Below are 27,004 nucleotides of genomic sequence, written 5' to 3'. Positions count from 1 at the left end.
GGTGCAAGATCAAGGCTGAATAATGGATGAAAGTTCCGACGCTTTGAATGTTCAAAAAGTCATTTATTTTGGCCAAACTGTGGGAGCTCGCGTATGCAGTTATGTATAATTAATAATTGAGGGGTTCTACCTAATTATAATGTAAATATATCCAGTTTATCGAAAGAATGAGCGATCATCTATCTCTGACGTGAAGCAACTTTGCTGCTTATCTTACAAGAGGATTTCAAACCGAACCACTAGATATTGCTGAAGCGGTGGAAGAATTAATTAATCTAGAATGTCAAATGTCCCTCCTTATCTATTATTTTGCTATCAGTTAATATTTAACCGCATGCTAAAAAATATGGAAATTTTTGGAAAACAGCTCAATGAAGTAACATATTACTAACCCATTGGCGTGCTACCTACCGCAAGCAAAGTTTTTGAAAGATTACTCCTAAAAAAATGTACGCAGATCACGATTCCCTGCATTACTATCAAAACATCAGTTTCGTGTTCGAGAAAATCACTCCACTACCCAACAACTCCATCGAATGGTAAATGAAATATCAAAAAAATTTAAAGAAAAGAAATTTTAATTTTTAAAGAAAAAAAATATTTCTCAAGCGTTTAACAAAGTCTGTCACAGAGACCTACTCTACAAATTAAAAATCATATTATCCAGCAATTACATATTTCCTCCTACTCAAATCCTACATATCAAATAAATGCGTTAAATTTAACGATCAAAAAACTTTTTCCTTTCAACTCTGGTGTCCAACAGGTTAGTATTGTCGGGCTGCCGCTTTTCTCGGTCTACACAGCCGATATACCAGACTACAATAGCGATACTAGCTATAAACGAAGATCTCATATTAGCTTCGCATGATCTAACATTACCTAAACTTATTTATTGATTATTGCGCAAGATAAAGAACAACAGTAAACAAAAGAAAATCAATCCCAATAACATTTACCAAACGCCATAACACCTAGACACCTGTCAGAATGGATAATACCAACAGTAATAGAGACAAAATACCTTGGCCTCCATCTTGACCAACACTTCAGTTGTAAGAAATATATATACATATAGACCAAAATTAAATTTCAGCAAATGTACTGGCTCTTAGGACGAACATCAAAATTTAGCATCCAAGACAAAATTAATTTATACAAAAGCCGTACTTATTTGGTACTACAGATTACACCTATGGGACTGTGCAAAACCTAGGTCGCTGAATATCATCCAACAGGTACAGTCTAAAACACTAAGATCGACAGTAGATGCGCCATGGTCGTAAACAACCAGGCACTTCATTATGACTTTAAGACGAAATCTAAGGAGCTACGAAGTCACAAAATCAGTGCACAATAAACCATAACAATAAATTAGCAAAGGAACTGCACACCAATGGCCTAACCACAATAAGTCTAGATAGAACCTAGCATAAGATCTACTTCAAGAATAACCCAAATAGAATAAGGTGAAATAACATTGGACGTTCCCCTCATCGCCTAAAACGTCACTTATTTATTTGATACTCTATATGGATGTAGATTTTAAATAAACATACATATTAAAAAAAACTATAGTATAACTGACCCCGTGGATAATCATTGACGAGTATATCGTTTATACAGTAGGGTCCACTTACCGTTAAATGTTGAAATAACCACGCTCTGAGTATATTTGTTGCTACTTTGGGAAATATGCCTCTCTTTTTTTGATTTTTCTTTCCATTCGTATCGTCGTCCTCCTCTCCAGTGCCCTCCCCGCTACCGATACTCGCATTACTCGCTTCACCTGCAACAATCAAGAAATTCAATGCTTTTTAGAGTAATTACAATCTAATAAAAAACATAAAAACCTAAAATTGGCCCTAACAATTAAACAAACTTGGATCAAAGTGTTTTTGGAATGGTCGTTTGATAGTGGGTATGTCGATTGTCCGTGTAACACACCTCTAATTTTAAGTAAAAATAAGATTTGATTACTATGAATATTGGAGAAAATAAAAATAATTTTGGGTATAAAAGAAATATTACTGAATCCAAATGAAAGAATAGGTTGTTGTTAATTATAATAGTGAGGATGGCAGCCTGAGAGGAGGATGACGTTGTATACGAACTTTTAAAATTATGCATTCCATATGCCTGCAAAATGCTGTCTTCTTTCTGAAGAAAATACATATGCATACATTTACAAATAAAAAAAAATTAATCTCAAATATTATTTGCTATATTGACTCCATTGTTTCTTCTATATATATATATATAAAAAAGCTGATATGTATACAAAAATAAAAGCAGACACCTTTGTTGTTTACATTTGCCTATTCTTTCATGTGATCCTTTCAACCTAAATAGTATTTTTTTAATATCTTAAAAGTTATTTAGAGTATTAAGCTGTAAAAGTACTTAATATATTTTAAATATAGGTACTAAACTTTATAAACTAAGTTTTGAAAATCACATCTTATCGAATTAAGTAGAAAAGGTAACATCTTAATAGATATGGTCATACAAAGACATACATGTGCTAGATTTTAGACAGGACCGTTTGTTAGCGATAAAGAAACATACTAAATGATCATCCTTTTTCGGTGCCAGTAAATATTAACGGACCTAAGCAGATCAAGGGTGAGTGTATCCACCTTTGGTGCTGAATGATGTGGGTTCGGTTTCCCGCTACCAAAGTCAAAAAGTATCCGTTTCAAAGGCCCTGATAAACCACGAAGTCGTAATCTGTCTAATGTCTAGTAGCTGCTCTAAACTTAGTCGTTCAGATTTGAGGTTAAACTTTGGGTCTCCTATATCTGTGTACACTGAAGGATAGACAACACATTTATTATATGCAGAGGATTTGCTGACGCCCAAATACGGGTATAGGACACTAAGATAAAAATATAAGCCAAGTAGCACACTAGAAAAAAAAATATTAGCCAAGCACGATTCAACATTTTTAAGGTTAGGTTATTTTAATGAATTTGTGACAACTCATAAGTTCGGTTGCCATATTTAGTTGGAGGTTTTAATGATTAGAATCTTTGGTAATTTGAAAAAATATTCTTGTTTTACAATAAATATGATTCATTCATACAAAATAGGTGACTTGGTGAGGTTTGGTTTGTTTAGGTTAGGTTTACCTTGGCCTCCTTGGAGGAGGGGATAATGCCTAACACGTCTGAAAGAAGGAGGGTTTTGCACGGTGTGGTGCAATCTATCGTCCTTTATAGCGGCCTCAGTCTAGATTGAGGCGGTAGAAATATCGTACTAGCCGAGGCTCTTAACACGCACAGACAAAACAAGTCTGTTGTGCGTGGCAAGCACCTACAGGATTGTATCTGCGACAGCACTGAAAGCCATCTCTGGTTGCGTGTCTACCCAGATCTGGGCGTGTGAAAGGACTGGTTAAGTCGGAACAGCGGAGTGACTGAAAATGCAAGGCATGAGACAAGAGCCACATCTATACAGATATGGCAAGCCAAATAAGAGAAATAAAGAATGTGGCTCAGTGAACCAAGTCACTTATACCGGGCCTGAAGACGTCGCTCAAATGTGGACAACGGCGATTGGATTATTTCCTTTCATAATTCGTTTTAAGTCTGTGAGAGATATGATTGAGAGGATAAATGAGGACGAAAGTACGTATACTAGGACCACGCTTTTGTGAGAAAGACACTTCATCCAATGAGATTGAGGAGAGCAGCCTGAGATATTTCAGGTGTAGTATCAGGGTGGCGACTGAAATATACATCGGCATCGGATGAATGAGTGGCGCGGAAACATCGCGGAGCTCCTTCGCAGCTTTCGCTTAAAGTGCCAAGAAGGCTTCTCCATTAGTCCGGTAGACGTCCAGAGTGAGCAGACGTTGAAGAGACGAACAGCAAATAAGACGTGGGGTGTGTGCAGCGCTGAAGATATAATGAGCAGTCCTAGCTTGCACTCACAGATAAGTGTGGCTGAGAGAACGGAGGGTGTAGCTGTTAGGCTCTGGCCCCGGCGGAGCTTGAGATTGAGTGCGCCACATATGGTAGGCTCGGGCAGCTGCGATGAGAGAATCACACACAATCAGGTATAGGTCCTGGTATCTTATGAAAATTTTCCACCTCCCCCTCAAAAGATGAAAAATAGTTAGGTTTGGTTAGGTTTGAAATTGTTTCAAGTAAACTTGATTAGTGACCGAAATATCGAGAATTAAATGCCTGTAGTAAAAAGGGTAAGATTCGAATTGCAAGCGAAGCGAGCTAAATAAAGTGATTTGGTACCATATACTTAGGTTAGCTTAGAAAAAATGGTTTCGATATGCGAATGAGCGGAATTGTCTTGATGAGATTTAGTAAGATTTGCTTAGGTTAATTATATATCAAAAATTAAACATTAGTACTGAAAAGAAATATCGTATTCGGATGCAGCATCTTAAAATTAAATTGGGAAAAATCCTAAGAAAATTCTTAACTATATGTCAAACAGCATTTTTGCCGAAATTGTAATCGTTTGGACAACATCGAATTGAGTATCTACCATAATAAACATATAGCGACAAAGATTTTTGTTTTTAAAGCGAATTTTTTTAGAAATTAATGAATATTCCTCATTTATTTTACCGGAAACAATTCCAAATAATATAAATTCTTATGGTTTGTAAAAATTGTATTTCTATTAATATTTTCTTAAATTTTATCGATAATTTTGCTTGTATTTTCAAAGACCACTCTTCAGAAAAACTTGTATTCAACGATTCCCAGTCCAAGTGATATCAAACCAAAGACGGACATCCTTTTTTGAGCTGTTGGCGATTTTATATTGTCAGTTGTCATATACGTCCAATTTTGATCTAATTACTGACATTTTTTAAGAGCGACCACCCGGAGGAACACATTCCATAACCTGCGCTTGCAGTAAAATTTAAAGTAATGTTTGAGATGAGGATGAAAGAATAAAATCAACTACTTGCAATAAGTAGATAGTGCATTAAACGAATTTATTTTTCTTTCTAATTTTATTTAAATTATAAAATAACTTAATCAGACTGAGAAAATAAAGACTATGTTTACTTATTATTTTAGTTGTTTACTATTAAAGACTATGATACTTCTTAATATGATCATGTTAATAAGTTTTCCTATTGATACCATAAGAAATGTGTCATCTAATATATCGTCAATCAATTGTACCTTTTCAAAGAATTGTATCAATTCCTCTATTTATAATTGTATTGACACACGAATGAATTGACATATTGACTCAAAATGTTTGCAAAGAACAGATCAAGACCAGAAACTGCTATACTGTCATATATTCTCGAAAAATATATATTCTAACCAAACGATAAATATCGTATTCTGCAGGGTATACTATTGTGTACAGTGTAATTATTGATATTAATGGAAAGGGATGGCATATAAATTAAATATTTTGTTGTTAATTCATTTAAGTTGAAGTCATACTATCAGAGCAACAATATTAATAGAAGCAGTGATAAAAGCTTTGACCAACCAACGCATTGACAAATTATTTTTAGTAAATATATATAGAAAAGCAAAAGCTAAAGTAAAAACCTATGAAAACACTCCAGAATTTTCCACTACCAGAGACGTCCGACAAGGAGATGTAATATCCCCAAAGTTCTTAAAGGCAATCCTAGAAAATATATTCAGCAAAATGAACTGGCAAAACAAAGGCCTATCCATTGATGGAGAATACTTTAGTGATCTAAGATTTGTAGACGACATCGTTCTGATCGCTAATAATCCTGCAGAACTCCAAGAACTTATATCCCTAAATTCAGCTAGCAATGAAGTTGGCCCAAAAATGAAAAAAAAAACATGTACAATGAGGATGTCCAAGATGTAATAATAAACAACGCTGCAGTAGACAGTAGAACAGTATGAATACCTGGGAAAAACATAAATCTGGCTCCTTACTTCCAGAAATCAACAGAAGAATGAAATTGGCTTGGGCAGAATACCACTCCACCTAAAGAAAAATGCGTTCGATCAGTGTATACTACTAATCATGACATACGCCTGCGAAAGTTGGGACGCTAAAGAAAGAGATAACACCGAAACTCAAAGTCACTCACAGCTCAATGGAGCGATGCATGTTAAGTATAACAAAGAGAGATCGCGAAAGAATAGATTGTAATCAACAGAATCACATCTTTAAAATGGCACTGGGCCGAACCTTTAGCGAGAAGAACTGACAATAGATGATCCATTAGAATTTCACTGTGGTATCCAAGAGACGTCTCGAGGTCAAGACCAAGATGATGTCAAAAATTAAGATGAGACTATGACATAAAAAAACAAGCAGGTACAACATGGCACAGAGAAGGGAATATTAGCCTATCGTAGACAGAAATAAAGAAGGATTATATAAGGGACCAATGCACCATAATCGGTAGAATACGCTGAGAATGATGGGACAAAGCAGTTAAGTACTACTGTCAAGCTCTATATAGTAATACCAGTCACAGAACTTTATAGTTAAAGAAAATTTTGATATACTTCATACGACAAAATAGTTAAACTCTGTTTCGTTGATTAAACAAAATTAAAATGATATAATGTATTCTCATAGAAAGAGGGAATATAGTTAGATCACGAAGACTATTAAGAGATAAAATAGACGAGTCTGTGGAAGAAAAACAAGAATACATGAAATTAATTGGAACAATAAAAATTACTGGAACATTTGGTGACAAAAGGAAAAACGAAATTAATTTCGGAAATTTATAGTAATACAGATATTTAAATAAAATACTGGAATAAAACTTAAGATACAACAGTTCGGTGTTCTGCCTGATTTTAAGATGCTATTAAAGAGATTAGTTTTATAAGTGGTACATAACATTACCGGGGGTCATTTTTGGACGCCGCTGTAAAGTCTAATTACTGTACGCAATTTTGCGGGTGTTGTAACGTGTGAGAGTGCAGTGCCGGCGTGTCGTTTATGCAAAAACAAGCGAGGGTGAGCAGTTTAGAGGGGGTTAATGAGTCACTGGCAAAGGGGAAGAAATCAGATTAGGGTCGACCTCCGATTTTCAACTGTTTGTTGTTTGTTCTCCGTCGAATTGTAGTCATTACCAGAATCACAAACACACGCGGTTTGCTGACTGAGAACAGAAGAAGGGTCGTTAAGCGATGAAAGCAATGACAATTAGAATGGAAGGAGTCAAGAGGTTTGTATTGTTTTTGTTCGCACTTTTTATAAGAGAATCCGTGCTTTTAACATTGTTACTTGATAGTTTAATAAGGAAAGATGGTATTTATTTGTAAAATGATTTAGTAAAAAATATTTTATTTAGAAAAAAAACATATAACGGAAGGTAAACTGTAGTACATGCTCGATACAAGTTTTATATTATTTCTTTAACGGATTTTTTTTACTTCTAATGCGAGATGCATACAATGCGTTTGAAAACTATTGCAGTGCATTGAAAGCTATTATATCATTAAAAAAACTTCTCCATTTCAAAAAGCCGACTATTTAATTGTGAAAATTATCTTAAACTGACTGCCAGTGAAAGAAATCTTTTTTGTATCTAAAATCAACACTGGGTAATACAAAATCTTTAAAACGATGTATCCCATGCTACAGTTCTTCTTCTTCTCATTGCGCCGTCTCCTTTCGAAGGTTGGCGATCCAAATGGCAATTGTAGTTTTGGAAACTGCTGCGCGAAAGATCTCTGCGGATGAGCGGTCGAACCATCTCCTCAGGTCTTTCAGCCACGAGTTCTGGCGTCTTCCTACTGATCTTTTGCCCTGTACTTTTCCTTCCAGTATAACTTGAAGTAATTCATATATTTCGCCTCTCAGCACATGACCCAAGTATTGCATTTTCCTCTCTTTGATTATTCTTAGTAATTCTTTTTGTTTACACATGCGACGAAGTACCTCAACATTAGTAACTCTTTGTACCCATGGAATCCTCAACATTCGTCTGTATATATACATCTCAAAGGCATCAATTCTTTTTTCTATTTCAGAGTCCATTGTCCAACTTTCACAGCCATACAGTAAGACAGAAAAAACGTAACATCTGATCATTCGGATTCTAAGCTGTAGACTAAGGTCTGATCTTGTAAAACATGTTTTAGTGCTCATGAATGCTACAGTTGGTACAGTATAAATTCCGATGCACTCCATCCGCGTCATAGTGACGTCATATGATACCAACACAAAATTTGGAAGTCTGTAGGTCTGTTCCTTCTGAAAATCTTTTAGCCAAGTACAATGGAATTACAGCTACTAAACATATTTTATTGTATATATATAACAGCGCTACAGGCCTTGTAGGCCCCTGGCTTATGAAAACTTGGTTATTTCCCTCCATTTTTTTCGGTCCGTTGCTTTCTCTCTTCAATTTCTTACGCCTATTTCTGGCAAGTCTTGCTTTATTGCTTCCAACCGTTTCTTCTTTGGACGCCCTCTTCTTTTTTTCCCCATTTCTCCCTCCTTTAGTATTGTTTTAACATTTCGATTTTCTGACATTCGTCTAATGTGACCAAGCCATCTAGCTCTTTGGGCTCGTATTTTTGTCGTAATTGCTGGTTTTCCATACATCAAGTTCGCCTAATGAGAGTTTAGTTCAGGTTATCAATATTTATTTTTAGAAAGAAGCCACCTCCAAAATACATTGTTGATAATTTAGCAACTGTTCAAAAATTAAAATGACGAATATAGTGATGATGATTATGATACTGTCTAATCCGAAAATGATTTCTATTTCCCCAAGTAAAATAAGGCCATGTTCCCTGCCTCCGAGGCTTAAACCTCTGGCTTAAACCATTAAGGATTGCTTATTTGTATTTTATTTCTTTCTATTCTTAGATGTTACGTCTTTAGTGTCGTCCACTATGAAGTAGAAAGCTGGAGCCTTACAGAAGATGCCATAAAACGATTAGAGGCATTTGAAATGTGGTGATACCGACGTATGTTGAGGTTCTCATATATAAACCACATAAGCAACATAACTATTGTCCAGAGGGTAAGAAAAGACAAAGATTAACATAAATTAATAAAAAGTAATACATAATAAAAAATTAACAACCATAAAAAACAGAAAATTGGCTTATTTCGGCCACATCATGCATAATGATAAATACCGACTTCTACAGTTGATTCGACAAGGCACGATTGAGGGTCAGACAGACCCTGGACGTAGACGTATATCCTGGCTGGCCAATCTGGACTGGTATAACGTCAACTGATCTATTTCGAGCTGCTGTGAATAGAATAAGATGGGTCAATGTGGTCGCCAACATCTCTAGAAGATAGGCACATTTAGAAGAAGATTCTAAGTCTATTGGGATGCTCATATTATTTTTATAAATTTGTGTACAAACTGAGACAAGACGGTAACGGCAAAGACCGTTGTAATCTTCCTCCATAAATATTGTGCTGCAATGCATTTACTAATCGAGTATAATTTAAATCATATACTTCAGAAAATAATAGAGGCCATGGAGCATGCCTTAAACTTTAGTAAACGTCAAAATTTTTACTGCCGGATATTATTTTTCTAATGATATATCTTTGTCCCCAAGATGCGAATCATAACCAATTATTCAATTTGTATATAAACTTGTTTAATGTGACTGAATCTTATTAAAAAGAATTAAAACGTTTTGTATAATATTTAAATTTATACATAAAAATCAACAATTAAACATATATAGGCAATAAAAATGTTAATTTCTGTCTATCTTAAAATTCACATTAAATCGCCAATCCCCTTATTAACCAAGAATTAATAACGAACATTAACAAACAATCTGCTTCATAAATATTTCCCAAACTTTTCAAACCAATTGAAATTTATATCCCCCATTGTCTATTTCAAATAACACATGTAACTTTATGTTAATCGACGTTATGAAGATAGCTGTGCCTGTCAGTTGTCAGACGAATTGCCTATTCACGGCCTAAGCTGATTACCATGGTCGAAAATAAACGATTGTCAAGTGTCACTCCGGAGCTGACGTTTGTTTAAGGCGCTGTCTATCAAAGCAGCCGGTGTAACGTCCCAGAGGAAAGGTTTCTCGAAAGTATTTCGCTTTTAGAATTTCGGGGGCATGTGTGCAGCGAAAATATTGGGTGTTTGTCAGAAGAATGTTTAAATTTGTATTCTCGGAAATCAAGATCCCGCAGCTAGAAAACGAATCTTGTGTTATTGTATTTTCAGTTAAAACTTTGCAAGCAATATACATTTTTTTCATGTTTTTAAAAAGTTTTTTATGTAAAGTTCTTATGCCAGGTCCATTTTATATGTGTTATACCTACTAAGTACCTATAGCTACTTGTTTGAGAGCGATACTGTCAAAGCTTTGAAGTCATTAGTGGTTTTGTCTGAGAATTAATAAGGATGGAAGTATAATTACACGTTTCGAAAACTTCAAAACTTATTATAAAAAGGTTAGGCCATCAATATATTTTTAACCATAACGTTATTTCCAGAACATTAATAAAGCATCAGGAACTCTTAATTATTGCCGTTGGGGAATGTCTCAGGTTATTTTCGTGAAGGTGGTATTTTGAAAATAAGTTCGTTATCACACATGTAGCTCTCGGGAAATAGTCAACTCACAAAAAAAAGTCTTCATCGTCGCCGTAGCATAAACATGTGTGCGACTGAATATGTGGCTTTGGCTTTCGGCCAAGTAAACGAATTAAAATAATGTCTGTCGCGCGAAAACATAAAACGCATCATTAAAGAAGTCTCTCGTGTGAATGCCACGCAGTTTTACTGATTTAACGAAATTTATGGGCCGGAGGTACTAAGGGGATATCGGCCTCTCGCTGATGAAGGAGCACAGGTGCTAGGGCTTAGAATATTAACCAGATGGCGCCAGATTATTAATCCTAAAATTGCAAACAAATTTAATTCTGGTGCCTCCGTCGCATCGATTCATTAGGAGGATTAAGAATGTTTCAACTTGAATCGAACGGTGTTTATGAAGATTCGCTATATGCTACACTAAATACGTACTCTTATATAATCAATGAGGATTCATATTTCTCAGCGAATAGTTGAAATAAAACATATTCTAGAATGTAGTGACTTTGAACTAGTCGCGTCACGAAAATATCGTATTTATACGCAGCAATAAAAATAAAAAAATGTAAAAGAACTTCATTTTTAAGTAATCTAATCGATGTCAATACAGTCTATGCACAAAATCCTGTTAATATGAGCTTTACAAATAAAAATATTCATTCACTAAATTTAACAGATTGGTAATTATTTTTCTTTTGTAAAGCTCATATTAACAAGATTTTATGCATAGACTGTATTGACATCGATTAGATTACTTAAAAACGATGTCAATACAGTGTATGCACAAAATCTTGTTAATATGAGCTTTACAAATAAAAATATTCATTCACTAAATTTAACAGATTGGTAATTATTTTTCTTTTGTAAGTACTTTTTCTAGAAGCACTAAGACTACCAAATTTCCCCAATAAAAAGTAAAACTATCAGGAAAGTTTGTGATCAAAATTCATGATGATAAAATCAAAATTGCATTTTATGCATAAGGAAAACGCATTTCTAATGTGCATAGAAAATAAAAAATTTGCAATTCTGAAAGCATCTACAAGAATGAGTTCAATTTTGTTACTTGAGGGTTTTCGAGGTCGCTGGTCGCTCGAATAAGTATAAGAATACATGTGAAAGTAATGGCCGGAAGCTGCTACAGAGGAGATTATAATATGTATCATCTGGCACATCAGTGCTACCAACTGCTTAAAAGCGCCAAATTTAAAAAATCATGTTTTGGATAATTTTTGAAGTTTTATATAAAGTTGCATGAGATATTTTGAGGTCATTTATCAACGAAATACTTGTGTTCAGAGACCTCGAATACCTCGAGTAATGACTTTCGACCGATTTAAAATGAAATTAACATAAAAATTTACGAGACGAGGTCCACCCTGGTCACCAGAGACGTTGGAGACCATCACCGTCGTAATAATAGTGCTCAGCATCCCTAAAAACATCTAGTGCATTCTATATCTATGTACTTTTGATACTGCATGGAACTATTCTACATTCTTTTGATCCATTAAATTTTCTCGCAAGTGAGTCTATATATCACTGCTACGACTTTCTTATATTCTTCTACGGGTTCTTTGTTTAATTCTTCCTTTTAAAAACTAACGATAGATGTTTTTCAGAGTATTTTCATATACATACCTTTAAGGCATTAGTATCTTATCTTTTAATCAATTTATTTTCGAGTTTTACATATATCTAGTTTTGTCAATTTTTGGTCTTCAACTTATATAGAATATATTACCTATTTAGCTTTTACTGCTTAAACTTTTGTTTTTTTTTTGAAAGAAATATAGTTCAAATGTCAAATTTTAAGATCTGTGTTCCACATGTCTTTTTTAACAATTTTTATAGAGCTTTTACTCTATCTTTAGTTGTTGGTGAACTTCTTTTGACCTTCTTAACATTTCTCTCCTGATACGAGTATATTCACTTTATTTTTTTTTAAGCAGTCATGTGAGAATCCATTATAAAATCCGCTTAGATGCCAATTAGATATTCAAAACAATTATTTCTCGTAATTAAAACAGAGATAATTCCATGTTCTACTAATTTCTAATTTTTAATTACATACAATTCGTTAAAAAACCAGTTATTACATTAAGCATCCTACCTGACGGCTGTCCACCATTTTACAAACGTGTCATTACAAAAATCATTTCCATTTAATAATAGACGAATTTTTTTTTGTCTCCTCGAATTATAGCTTATAATTAAAACCATTTGAAAGGGCGCTATTAAGAATCTTTCCATCGGAATGAAAAATTATAATGAGCTCAGGTCAGGTATATATTATAAGGATTCGAATTCTTTTGATAGAAGCCTCAAGTCAGCCATTCTGAGAAACAATTTTAATCACAATCTAGATCTAACATGGTTCATTAAATTTTTATGAACACTTTGAACGTATTTTTAGAACAGATGACATAATAAATTGTGTTTTGTTATTCACGAACATTAGAGATAAAATACCTTGTTATTGCTAATAATTCAGGTTGTAGTAATTTTAAATAAGCTTATTGACGTTAGTTCTTTAATTTTTAATTAAAACTTATAAATTATTTAAATTTTTCAGAAATTCAAACTTTCTCGTCTTAGTTATTAATTATTTTTTTACAGTTCACCACAGGCATTGCATGCATAGGGCAAAAAGTTACATTGGTATCACTTTTAACTATTTTCTTAAAATATTTGATAATACTTTTTCATGTGTTGCTGCCTCGTGCTTCTCTTCTCCACATTAACAATATTATTTCTTATTAATTACTAATTCCTATTTATGTAGTTTCCTAGCAGTACTACTTAAAGTTGAAATACTATGCAAGGGCTGATCTGAATGGCTCACTCTTGATGTAAATATAATACTCAGAAGAAAATGAAAAACCTTTTTTCCAACATAGTTGGGCAAACTTTTCTCATCGGCACTCTAATTATTTTGATGGCGTTCTGGAAGAAATTTCGACTGTCCCACCTGAAAACCACCCATTTAGGGTACATATTATCATTGGTCGAAAATTATTTTCCTTTAAATTCTTCTTTGAGTTTTAGGAGCAACCTGTAGTCACCAGGGGCCAAATCTGAACGTTGTGGGGGTTTCTTTTTCTTATAATAAGACTTAGACATGTTGACATTCAAGACTGTCATTCAAGACAAGAAACATTAAGAAGACTACATAGAAAAAGGTATAGAGAAAAAACGAATCCATGATATCCTTGAAAAATCAACAACTTTAAGATAGCAAAACCCAAATAACAAAATCAATCAAAACATTCTAGAGCGACCTTTACAGGTCAATAAATGATCCACCTGCTTCTTCCAAACAGAATCTGAAAAGAATTGTAACAAATGTTAATTCAAAAGTAAGAACCGAAAAAATCGAAGGAGAGATAGAACATGTTGTCAAATGAAAAGCAGGAAAGCGTCAGGAAGTTATAGAATGCTGATGGAAATACTGAGAGAAGGAGGAAGAGAAACTGCCCTATATCTAAAAACGGTTTTTTATAAATGGATATTTGTGGAAAATGTGCTCCAACAGTGGACGATCGCTAACACCATCTTCATTGAGAAAAAGGGTTCCACAGACCACGAACAAATTACCAACCAATTTAGTAAAGTCCTTATTAACAGGCTTATAAAGAAATTTGCTGAATACTAACCAGTAGAACAGGCTTGATTTAAACAGGGATGCAGCATTTGTGACCACTTGCACACCCCTAAAATTCTAATAAAAAAATCTAAAAAGAAAGCTACGTAGTGAAAAAAAAAACAAAAAAAAATATATATAAATTGTATCCTCCATCACCTAACGTACGAAGCGCAAACATGAACAATCACCTAAGGAAAACTTAAAGAGCTATGGAACGGTAGATGCTGAACATTGCATTTCACAATTTATCAATTAGAGGGGATCAATTAACGTCTTTCACTTTCAACAAAAGTGAAAGACATTGATCAAGCAGCTGATTGTAATGGAAATGAGCTAGGCATAACGAACGTCTCAAGAATGATAGGGAGCTAGAATAGATAGAACGAAGGATCACGATGGAGCAAAGAGATCCAAATGCAGTGAAGCGATGATTTGCAGGACCAACACGGAAGCCTTGGCACGGGACACAGAAACATGGAAGGAAATGATAGAGGCTTATATTCGAACTATCGAATATAAAAAAGGGTTTAAAAACAATTTCTTGTCCGATCTTAAGGGTGTAGTCGTATTTGTGACGTTTACGTAGGAAAACGGCAGAGAACACGGATACGGATGTAATTTAAAATCAGATTAGTTAACAATGAAATTACTTCTGTACTAGTTAAAAGAAATAATTGTTTTTAATATCTAATTGGCATCTAAACGAACTCCGTAATGAATTCTCACATAACCGATGAACAAAGTGTATATAATAATTGTTAAATTAAAACCAAACACAGTATTTTTATCAGATACGGTTGTACGTAGGCACCTTTTGAATTAAATCTACAAATGCCGCTAGATAAAGAAATAAATCAGATGCTAACGATATAATAATGCAAAGTCAGTTGTGTTCTTTGCAGTCGATGGTTGTTTATTGCAATTAATCAAGATATTTACCCAGTAAAAGCTAATTAAGAGAATTGCAAATTGTAATAAATAAGTACTTAATTGACTATAGATACCATTACATAAATATTTCGAAAAATGCGTGTTAGTGGTTGAGTAAATAATTATTTTTGTTATTCTACTCTATAGTATAAAATATCTCTACCAACCATTACATAATTCTAAGCAGAGTGGTTTCCGTGAAGTGTGGGGTAGCTTCATACCTTTACCAATATCACTTGGGGGTCTAGTAGAGCAGTGCCCAAACAGTCGATCAAGATAGCCTGTGGCCTGTAGTGTCGTTCGCGAAAGAATACAAAATTAATCAGGTCCTACTCAAAATATTCCCAACTTCCAAGGCAATGCAACATTAAGTGACCGATTCTTCTTGAATGTCTATTTCATATATAACAAGCTGCGGCGACGGAGCAATATGTCATTCTTCATTAAGTTACGATAAGTAGAAGTTCCATGTTAAATAGCAATATTTAAACTGCAAAATAAGTGTGGCGAAAAAAGTAAAAAGTACCATTTTAATAGTAGTTGGGACGAAGAATTTATGATTTTTATGTTCAGGAATGAGTACGTTTGTCGCATTTATCGATTTTCAGTGGAACTGCCCAAACGCGAATACTTAGAAAGCAATTAAAAAAACTTCGTTAAAAACTATGAAAATTATTTTCCGCCAAAGAGTGAGTTAAAAAGACAAAAATTGCAAGATTTAAAAAGTAGTTTGAAGGAAGAGCAAACCATCTAGATCCCTAACGATCTCTAGACTGGTATTTTTTGATATTCCGACTAAAGAACAATTGTTAACAATGCAAATCTCGCTGATAAGATATTTATACTTTTTTTATAAATTTTGTAAAATAATATGAGCTACCGTTTTACTAACTTGTGTGCATTACAACTAGATGGAGTACCATCATCCATTACTTTCAATAAAAATGGATGTGTTGCATTGTGTCGAACGAATGAAAGAGGAGATAGGTTGTTACAATTCTGCCAAGATAATAATATGATTGTTACAAACACGTTCTTTGAATTACTTAATAGACGTTTGTACACGTGGAAATTGCCAAGAGATAATGAACATCAGATAATGAGAAATCAAATAGATTACATAATGATTAAAGAAAGATATCGGAATAATATTACTGCAGTCAAAGACAACCTGGAGCAGTTATAGCATCTAAACATAATCTCTTAGTAGCACATATGAAAATTAAAATGAAAAGAATAGAGAAGACAGCAAAAGAAGAAAGAACTTATATAAATGCACTAAGAGATCCAGAAATCAGAGAAAAATCAAAGAAAAAAAATAAATAAACGTCTAAACACCGTAGAGATTGAAGGGGAATGCAATGAAGAAAACATCAACAAAAACTGGGAAAAAATAAAGCCTGGCTTAATAGAACCTTCAAAAAAGTATCTAGGCAAAACCAAAGAAAAGAAAAAAGATTAGATGACAGACGCAATACTAAACTTGATGAACAAAAGAAGAGTAAATAAGGACAAAAATAAATCATTGTACTAGCAAACACAAAACGAAATAACGCGGAAAATTGCTTAAAAGAAAAATGTGATGAAATGGAAATGCTACAAAATAAACATGGCAGCTTTAATTTACACAGGCAAATAAAAGAATTAACTAGAAGACCAGAATACAAACAAAATATACTAGTTGATGAAAAGGGAGACACAGTAATGGATACAGAAAACAAATTGATCGTATGGGCAAACTATATAGAACAGCTGTTTAACGACAAACGAGACAAAATAGGTAACGAATATTTCGTTGAAGAGACTGGACCAGAAATAACAGAAAGTAGAAGAAGAATGTTCTGGTTGAGAAACCTCAGAGAATAGTTTGTATGCAGCTCAACTGAACTCTTTCGGGCTGTATTGTCAAAAGTTAGAATAGCAGTGATGATTTCCAACCTTCGTCGCGGAGATGGCACGTAAAGAAGAAGACGTAAGGTGGTTGAACCGCGGAAAGTTTTTAGAAAGGTTCGAAGAAGTAGGTACTACGTGACATCATTTACAATAAAAGTATTTTCATAAATCTACGTATTATAGTATCCATTCTCCAGCCTAGTTGTAGTAATCAGTAATCGATCGCTTGTCTTCTAAATATTTTGTGGTAGACCGCAGACACTACAAGTCTGACCGCTGCTGGTCTAGTAGTTTAGTATTTCGGAAATCCAATTAGAAAGCCCCTTTTGCTTTCTTAAATGTTCACCTAATTTTTAAGTGATCTTCTTCCTGCAGTTCGGTGCATTGAATTTCATCTTTCAATTCACCATTTTTATCAAAAGCTATATTAAAATTTTGACAAAAATGGACGAAGCAGAGCAAACACTGTGCATAAAGTGTATGAAAAAATTAACGTTTGAAATGTTTGACCTACTTCAAGAATAATAACAAGAATATTGAGAGAGTTGATGAGAAATTTAAACGCAATAAAAATTATTTGTTTACGAACAGCACACAGAGTGTAATGTTTGTGTGCGAATATACAAAGAGAGATAGTGTTAGTATTGACTGTATATACCGATATAAAGTTGTTTTAAAAAATCATAACATCATCATCTAACTACATCAAACACCTCGAGTTATATCCCCATTATTCCTTTATATCCACATATAATTTATGTAAATACGATAATACCTCTTATACGAGACAGCCTGGGGTCCGAAACGGCGAAAATTTTACATTGGCCGTCACGCCGTACCTGAAGGGGACTAAGGTAAAGGGGGGCGAAACGCAGACTTACTCGATCGGCATATGAGCAACGTTCATACGGGCGGCCAATCATGAGTGACGGGACCCATCATTAGACCTAGCGATGGACGCGGTACCATAGGTATCTACACGCACAACACGGTTCTTGAACCCCCAGGCTAATTCCCAAGTTCTTAGCATACCACACTGTCTTCAATGTGAATTATTAGAAATTTTAGAGGGTTATATTATATTAGTTACATCAAATTAATTCTATTATTCTTTTTAAAAATAGACAATCCAAAAGAATACTTTTCATCAATTCAATAATTCATCAATTTGTTCCACTGAATCAATAAATGATGTATAGATACAATGATAAAATTAAATGGAAAACTAACATTCAATTCGGATATCGTAGAAAACGTCTTCAAAGTTATCAATCAATGCACACTGCGCTTGTTTATCATTTATGTAGTCATATAGGTAGAAAATTACAAAGAAAAGTACAACGAAAAATGAAAGATAGAAAAAAATATCATCTCTATGCTAGCGACACTCTAATTTATGTATCAATATAATCTAAAACATTTTCGATCGCATTCAAGAACTCATCAAAAACTCCAAGGAACAGTTGAAGGACATTCTTCAACAATGTGACGGACAGTCTGTCGTTGTTTATTACAGTCACATTTAGAAGTAAAGCTTTTTCCCATCTATATAAGCTGTCAGCACATCTATCGTAGCTTGTTCTTTTTATGTTCAGCTTTGTCCATTATTGCGGGCCAGTCCAAAGCCTGGCGGTATCTGATTGAAACAGACCATTTGGTGTACTTCCTGTGCTGAGTCGCCCTACCATTGTCATCTCCAGGCGTTGGTGGAGCTGAAATGTTCCTGATGTAAGGAGGAGTCCTTTAACAATGGAGGATATCTGAAGCGCAGTTCATTCATTTCGATATCAAGCTTATCATTGTGGATGGGTGGTTGATTTTTAGCCTGGATTTTTCTTTATTCTCTAAAAATAGAATGACGTCTGACGTAGCATGTCTTATTTTAGCTTCAAAAGTATACCTTTCTTCTAAAGCTTGTTCGTGGAAAGTGTTATATATTAACAAACCATTAATTAAGGCAAATATAATGTAATGATTTGGAAGGAGAAAGCTGTTAGAAGTTGAGGAAAAGAGAGGTAACAAAAACCGAGAAGAAAATGAAAAGACTGTGTGGCAGAGAACTTGAGAGAGGTTTAAAGACTTAAGGAAGAAGAAAAAGATGAATTGATAGAAGATACAAACATTGTAAAACCAATAAATAACTACAGAAATACAGATAATAAGAAGGAGGTACAGAATAAAATAACTACAATAGTAGTTCTCAAGTAGACAAATAGTTAAAAGCGATAAACAAAAAGAGTAAGAAAAAATAATCTGAATGATAGCGAAAGGAATTAATTGATTGTTCAATGAAAGAAAAATAATGGTAAGTAGAGTAGAGAAATGGATTAAAATCTTATGATAAATCTGGTCGATATCAGGTAAAATGAGAGGTAGAAGACATATTTTGCAAGTATAGAAACGAGTTCTGTCCTGCTAAGAATGCTTCCGCAATTCGGTTGAGTTAAGTAAAACACACGAAACATAAATTCTTCCGAAGTAATACTTTACAAAAATGTGTTAATTGTTTATTTAGTGCATGCCTGAAAAGAGAAAAGTAATTTCGAACAGCCACCCTCTTTGCAATTATAGCAAGAGGGCGAAAAAATGAGTCGCGTGCACCGTTTGTCAATTCTCCAGGTCTGGAGTTGACAGGACTCGTGCAGATGAAGGGCCTGTGTACGAACCTACCGCAAACAGTCAGCCGAAATGCAGTAGGACAGCACCCTTCACATCTTTTCGATTACTATTTACTTCATCACCCGTATCTCGACAATATTAGACCAGTTGACGAGAACGAGTGGGAATATCGAGAACGGAATAACCCCTTGTATCCTGCTGTTAGAAGCAGTAATCATGTTCATTCTAAATCTTTTGGACGTTTTTTTAACGATCCTTAACAGAATTATTATAAACCACGGGTAGTTATATAGAGAACGAGGAACTAAAAAGTCTTCTTGAAGTGTTTTATAACTTTTGTATAACAACTCGAGAACGACTGGATCGATTTTACTAACTTTGATTTTGAAATATTTGTAGATGTCCAAGAAAGGTTTAAAAGGTGTGGAAATATGATGAAATTGTAAGGAAAATAGTAAAAACAACAATTCTATGTTTACAGACAACCAGTTATATATATTCCTTTGGATTGGCGTCTCTAAAACCGTGGCTATCTTCAGGTCTGTTTACTTGTTTTACTTTTTACGCGAATGACTGGAGTTCGATTCTCCTCCTTTTTGTTACCATAAATACAAAATAATAATGAAAATGTAAATGATGAATTCTATATTATATTTAACAAACTTTAAAAATAATTAAACATTTTTAAACAGAAAGATTTTAAATTTTAAAGAATGTATGGTGCATTATAAAAAAAATAACAATTCAGTAATAAGCAGACATAAAATTTAATTAACCTACATATAGTAATAATGAGCTAATAAGAAGTATTCACTTCTGTCGGCACTCTTTATGTATCACGCGTGTTTTTTTATATACTAGACTACGTAATGAATTATTTTTTCTTGACAAATCTCACGATGGGCAGTATATTAGAGTTCTCTGTCCGTTGAGATTTTTTAGTTGATATCTCTAATTACAATATTTTCACAGCTGTTTCTGGTATTTCTCCTTTTCTTTAAAGTTGTGATATCCAAAACATATTGTTAAAAAATGTACTTTTTCACTTGTGAATAATCTAGGAAAAGATATATGCAGTAGCTGTATATAAATGAAGAAAAAGCTTTTCAGGGAGGCAGGGAGGTAGTGACACGAAATAGATGACATTAAATATTTTGACTAATGGACCTATAAAGTGAAACATCTATGTTTAATCTAACAGATTGTACAACTGCGTGCTTTTGAAACTGTATAGCTATATTATATTGTTACCTTGGAAGAAGACCGTCATATCTCAAAAAAAGTGAGAAATAGACTATGTTAGTGAACAGATTTCAAATATTCTATATTTTTTTGGTGGATAATGTCATAAAGTTAGTTTATGCCTATGGCCGCTATATGGTAAGTGTCGTCATTGTTAATCGAAAAGTTGGTTCGAGATTTTGCACAATATTGTCATATTTTGAGATATGCCATCCTTTCTCAAAAACACAATAAGATAATCCAATACTTTCTGTGAAGAATAATGCATTATTTTGAGTTGTGTGGGTCTTGTAAAGAAGTTGAGGTTATGTTTAAAATGTATATCTCAAAAAAAGTGAAAAATAGACTATGTTAGTGAACAGATTTCAAATATTCTATATTTTTTGGTCGTTATCGTCATAAATTTAATTAATGCCTATCGCTAGCAAATGGCAGAAATGTCTTTATTGTTAATCAAATAGTTATTGTCATATTGTCAATATTGTCATATTTTGAGATATCCCATCATTTCTCAAAAACACAGTAAGATAATCCAATACTTTCTGTGAAGAATAATGCATTATTTTGAGTTGTGTCAGTCTTGTAAAGAAGTCGAGGTTTTGTTTAAAATGAGTTGTGGTATTTTTTTTGAGTTATGTCAGTATATTGAAGCTTTTTGAATTTTTGAACCAAACTAACTACAAGTTATTTCGACTTATGACGTTCTTAAAAAATCCGGTTGGAATTATTGCAGATTATAATAAAATGTCTCAAGGATTTAGGGGTAGACTCATGCTAAAGTTGCCTTCTGTCAAAAACAATAAAGAGAGTGTGTTATGAAAATTTAAAGAATAAATTTTCAAATGAAGACAAGAATTTTTTTAACTATAATTTATAGCAGAATTTGTTAGTTTTTACACTATAGCGTCTTTTTTCTTATTTTTAAAAACACGTAAAACAATTTTAATAAAAAAGTAAATTATCTTCAAACACCGGACACATTTTTTTAAGAACGTCACAACTCGAACAATTTTTGGTCTAAAATTTAAGGAATTATGGGATTAATTACAGATTTTTACAGACCAGTACACACCAAAGCAAAAAATATTAGCATTTCGCAGTAAAGTGTTAGTAAATATTTTGAAAATTTATCGATTTTTTTAAATTGGCATTTCTGAAAATTGTCACATTTTGACATATGACGGTATTCTTCCAAGGTAGCAATATGTACAATGAAATGGACTTTTGCTAAATTTGTAAATGATAAAAGAAGAAATACTGGCAGAATCACACAAAAATTACTCAGTCAAAATTGGTTCATCTTCTATAGGAAAATTTAGTTTGGGACGCCTACCGAAAGCAGCAGAGAAAAGTGTCTTACTCTGCACCAGAGGAAGGCCAACCATCTAAATAACATATCTTCTTCTTTTTCTTTTTTATCCACTTTTCACTTTTTACTTTGTTTCTATGGTAGTTTTTGCTGATATTAATAAGCCCAAATAGTTATAGTACGTTTATTCTATGTTGCGTGAATAGTTTTTACTAACATCGTATATTTTCCGACAATTATTTTAAGGTGATACGTATTCTGTCAATAGAATTGAATTATCTCAATTAATAAAGAAAAATCATTATATGATTTGTAAGAAAATTGAGAATAACGGCACTAAATTGTGATTTGAGACCGCAAAATTTCTTAATAGCTTTTCACCACATTTTTTAAAGCGGTAAATCCCACCTCTATTTTCATGTGTATAAATGAGGATAGCGATAAATCTAGTCGAATTCCCTTCGTTGACTCGGTTTATCGCGATGGAACATTCCTGGTCCATCGTTATCCGATTGGAAATCGCCAAAAACCGGTCCCTACGTCGACCGGCCGTGTCAGATGATCCGGCACCGGGAACGAATGGCGATTAATCAAATCTTATCGCCGGCGGAGTGGCCGATGTCGACGTTCTTTCTGTCTTTTTCTGGCTTTTCTCACTGTCTTCTGTCACGTTCCGCCATTTTGAGTAATTATCCTGGACTTGACGATTATAGTTGGTAATTTATTTTTACCTCCATTTGCATTCGAGATATTTAGCACGATTTTTTGTTTTTGTCTGTGACGTACTTATTTTGCATTTTGGATTTGATTAATGAACTCTTGATTTTAGAAAGGTTACAAGTGATATATAGAAGGCCAAAACATTTATGTTTTGAATTATTAAAACGTTCAATAAAAACAAACTAGTTCAGAGTTCTGCCTTCGTCTTCTTAATGTGCCGTCTTAGTTTGAAGGTTGACAATAATCGTGATCGTTGTAATCTATTAATACTCTAGTTGGTTGGATGAGCAATGAAACTGCTCTCTGGGATTGCGGATACATAACATCCGTTTTTCTCTACAGCTGCTTTTACTAGATATGAAAACTTGCCGAGCTCTTTGAGTTTTGATATATAGGTAATACTGAATCAATTTTATACATGGCTAGGATGGCCTCCAGAAATAGAACCAACTAAAAGTTTTCCAATTGTAAAGACCAATTTAAAGGCATCTACTTGCAAATTTGGGTATCTAAGTCTTGGAATAATCACCTTACGATTCTGACTTGCCTCCGTGTGATTTTAATACCAAGGCATGAATTGGAATCTAATGAAAATAAATGATATCTTTTCAATTATATATAGCCTTTGGCAGCAAAAATGTACTAAAGACTATGAAGACCACAACTTGTTTGTTAGTCCGTGAACGCTCGGAACTGAAAACCCTAAGCCAGAACTGCCAGAGCACAGTAACTTTGTAACGGATGCAACTTCGTAAATCCTAGATCCTTTCATCGAACCAGGATCATACTGAGGTACCCCAAAAGCATATCGTAGATGTCCGAAAATACCAAAAGCAGCTTGGGGCAAACTACTGGGAAAATATTTAGGCCAACGGCAATCAAAAAGGTTATTATTTTTTATTCTTCTGCTCACCAACCACCAATACTCTTACATATAAAGAAAATTGAGCTCAAAAGTTAGATGCTTTCACTCTGCTTACTCACATATCTTTGTAAAATAGAGAAAATCCGCAGAGCAACATGTAAGTTTTGCGAAAATTTAGGTCGAATTTATGGTCTGCAACTGAAGGTAATTGTTCGCTAATCCAATAAATAAATGACAGAGTTATTTTTAGGACCTAATCAGGTAACAAACTCAGGAAAGGATTCAGCTAGCACTGAAACCTGTAAGTCTAGATGTTCTGGACTTCAACATAGATGTAGTGTCGCAAAGATGTATTAACATGGAACGGTCTACTACAACGATCGCACGTCACGGGAAATGCCACCAGGAAGATGGTATTAGTTAGAATTTTTAGCTGAAGTTGTATAGGTTTAGATCGTTTGTAATGTGAAAGTTTAAATTTAGAGATTTTTAGGAATATTTCAAATGATTTACATGCGTTGCCAAAACTCATGACTTCATTTGCGGCAAAATACTAATTGAATACGAAAGCTGCACTGTTCACCTTTAAAACGCACTTTAATTTTGGTCGATAGGACACTCTGATAAGAAGATATAGAATTTTTACCGTCGAGTTGATACAAATTTCATTTAAAATTGATTTCGCGGGCGTAACTGACATTAAAAAGTGTTTACCCTCCATACGGTTTCGAAAAAACACAAGAAAGCGTTCAAAAAGCGTCAAAATCATTAAAAAAAGTGACGAGAAAACATCGAAAAGCGTTAAAGATATTGAAAAATGTACGAGAAAACATCAAAGGGTTGAAAAAGTTCCAAAGGCACTAAAAAAGCGTCGTAAACAGTTATATGAGACAAAGGACAAAAGGGCCAAAAGAAGGGAAAAATGTTCAAAATGTCTCAAAAGCATTAGAGAAAGCATTGACAAAACGACAAAAGCTACGGGAAAACACGAAAATATTCCAAAAGCGTTGAGAAAGTTTAAAATGCGTTATTATGCGTTAATGCGAAAAAAATATTAGAAACATCCAAAACGCGCCAAAATCATTGATAAGTGACGAAAAAATATCAAAAGACTTTAAAAAATTCCAAAGGCGCCAAAAAAAGCTTTGTAAAGATTCGTAAAAAAGACAAGAAAGCTCCAAAAGAAGAGAAAAAGCATTAGGAACAGAAAATGTTTCAAAAGCATTAGGAAGGAACGAAAAAACGACAAAAGCTACGAAAAAATACCCAAAGGTTCCAAAAGCGTTGAGAAAGCGTAAAATGCTTTGAAAAAAAAATAAAAGAAAGCGTCAAAATCATTAAAAAATGACAAGAGAACATAGAAAAGCATTAAAGCTTTTGAAAATTATACCAGAAAACATCAAAAGAGTCAAAGTTGTTGAAAAATAGACAAGAAAATGTCAAAATAGTCATTGGGGTACTTACATTGACATTCTCAGCAAAATTCAGCTTGTTCGTATGACTTTTTAAAAGTTCAGTGGCATTTTTGTCGTTAACGACTAGAGTAAAATGGAATTTACCAGAATAACTGCCAATCTTGATAATGATAAGGATCTCGCTAACTATCTATAGAATACAATTATAGAACAAGATTACACTGGTATTGAACAACAGACACAAAAAAAGAAAATGAAATAGAAATAATTTTATACTAGAAACTTATTTTGAAAAATAAAGGAATTTTTGTAGGCAATATAAATGTATTTTTTGTAAATATAGAAAACATCTCATTATATATCCTTTATTAGTGTGGTATTGTAGAAAAAACGCAATTTGTATTAGATTAAGAAGTTAATTCGAAAGTTACGGCTATCAACGGAAAAACTCGCCACATTCTTCCTTTTGCTTTATAGAATTACCGAAGGGAGAGTTCGAGACAAATGCCTGTCTGTCTGGCACACCGTATGAGAACCAATTACGAAGCCCACTGTGATAGATGGTCCAATCAAAGGCGTTCTCGTCTCTTCTAGCCGCAGGTCACCTGTCGGGTCAACCTCAAATTACCGAGAATCAACTCCTACATCGGCATTTTTAAGTTCTCACGCCTGCTTTCTTGAGTTCTGGTATAGTATCCAATGGTCTTTAATGTACGATATACAAACCCCTAATTGCAAATAATTGGCGAGAATAAAAAGCCACTCATGATACGTGATGAATAAAGGCAACAACAATGTCGTTACGATATTTACCAATAAACGGAGGTTGTTTAACAAACATTTTTCATTTAATATTTCAGTAATCTAACACTCTCGTTATATTAATAAGTTTCATTTTTAAATAACAATAAAATACTGAAAACTTGTGTTTTCAAAACTTCCACAAAATTTATTATATATTATCATTTGTTAAAAGTTATACCAGTTTGACCTATGTAAGTTTGTTTTTAATATTAAAAATAACAAGAGTCAAAATAAAAAGCACTTACACAGTGGTAGTGGTGTATACAAACTTAAATGTGGCGACTTTCCAAAAACTTACATCGGTCAAACTGGTAGAACTTATAGCATATTAAGAAACGTATAGCAGAACATAAAATTTTCAGTGTTTTCAGTAAAAATCCATCAAGTAACGGTCGAATCTATCACTTACTCATTTTCAAACGTCAATTAGTTACATATCCAACCTGTCTACTATTGATTATTTCAGTAAAATATCATATTTCCAATATTATATTGAACAGAGTAGACAAAAAATTTCTTCATAGCTGTAGAAAGGTTGCATAAGATAATAACCATTTCTCCAAAATGAAATAATTTGGACAACCAAACCGCTGAGCTGCAAATCACTTTAGCATGGGCCGTATATGGAGCTCTATCAGGCGTCTTATCAAATTATTTAAAAAAGAAGACGATTAATCAATGTGTGCTTTCAGTCATGACTTATGGCGCCGAAACACTTTCCTTAACCCAAGCCACCGCAACCAAACTCAGATTTGACAAAGAAGAATGGAACGGTCGTTACTTGGCCTTACTCTGTACTCTCAGAGAAAGGTCTTGTTAAAAACAAGAAAATAAGGAAAAGGATAGGCGTCACAGATGTCCTAAAGCGCATAGCATGGCTAAAGTGGAACTGGGAAGCCCAAGTGGTCACAATGAATGACGGGCGGTGAACCCAAATATTAGAGTGTGGAGACCACGAGCAGAACGAAGAAGCAAAGGTAGACCACCTAGACGACGAACAGTCGACGTCAAAAGA

At 33.8% G+C, this 27,004-nt stretch overlaps 1 protein-coding gene across 1 annotated transcript in view; it reads right to left on the bottom strand.

The window, feature by feature from the left end:
* Positions 1 to 27,004, bottom strand: part of LOC140444252 (homeobox protein homothorax-like) — a 174,276-nt gene that overhangs the window by 127,666 nt on the left and 19,606 nt on the right. Inside the window, exon 3 of the mRNA XM_072535998.1 lies at positions 1,641 to 1,789. Within this exon, the coding sequence (XP_072392099.1) occupies positions 1,641 to 1,789 (149 nt within the window). The remainder of the gene's footprint in view (positions 1 to 1,640; positions 1,790 to 27,004) is intronic.

The sequence above is a fragment of the Diabrotica undecimpunctata genome, chromosome 6 (assembly GCF_040954645.1).
Source record: "Diabrotica undecimpunctata isolate CICGRU chromosome 6, icDiaUnde3, whole genome shotgun sequence".
Taxonomy (NCBI): Eukaryota; Metazoa; Arthropoda; class Insecta; order Coleoptera; family Chrysomelidae; genus Diabrotica; species Diabrotica undecimpunctata.
The sequence above is the reverse complement of the archived record's forward strand: the minus strand, read 5'-3'. Positions and strand labels throughout refer to the sequence as shown.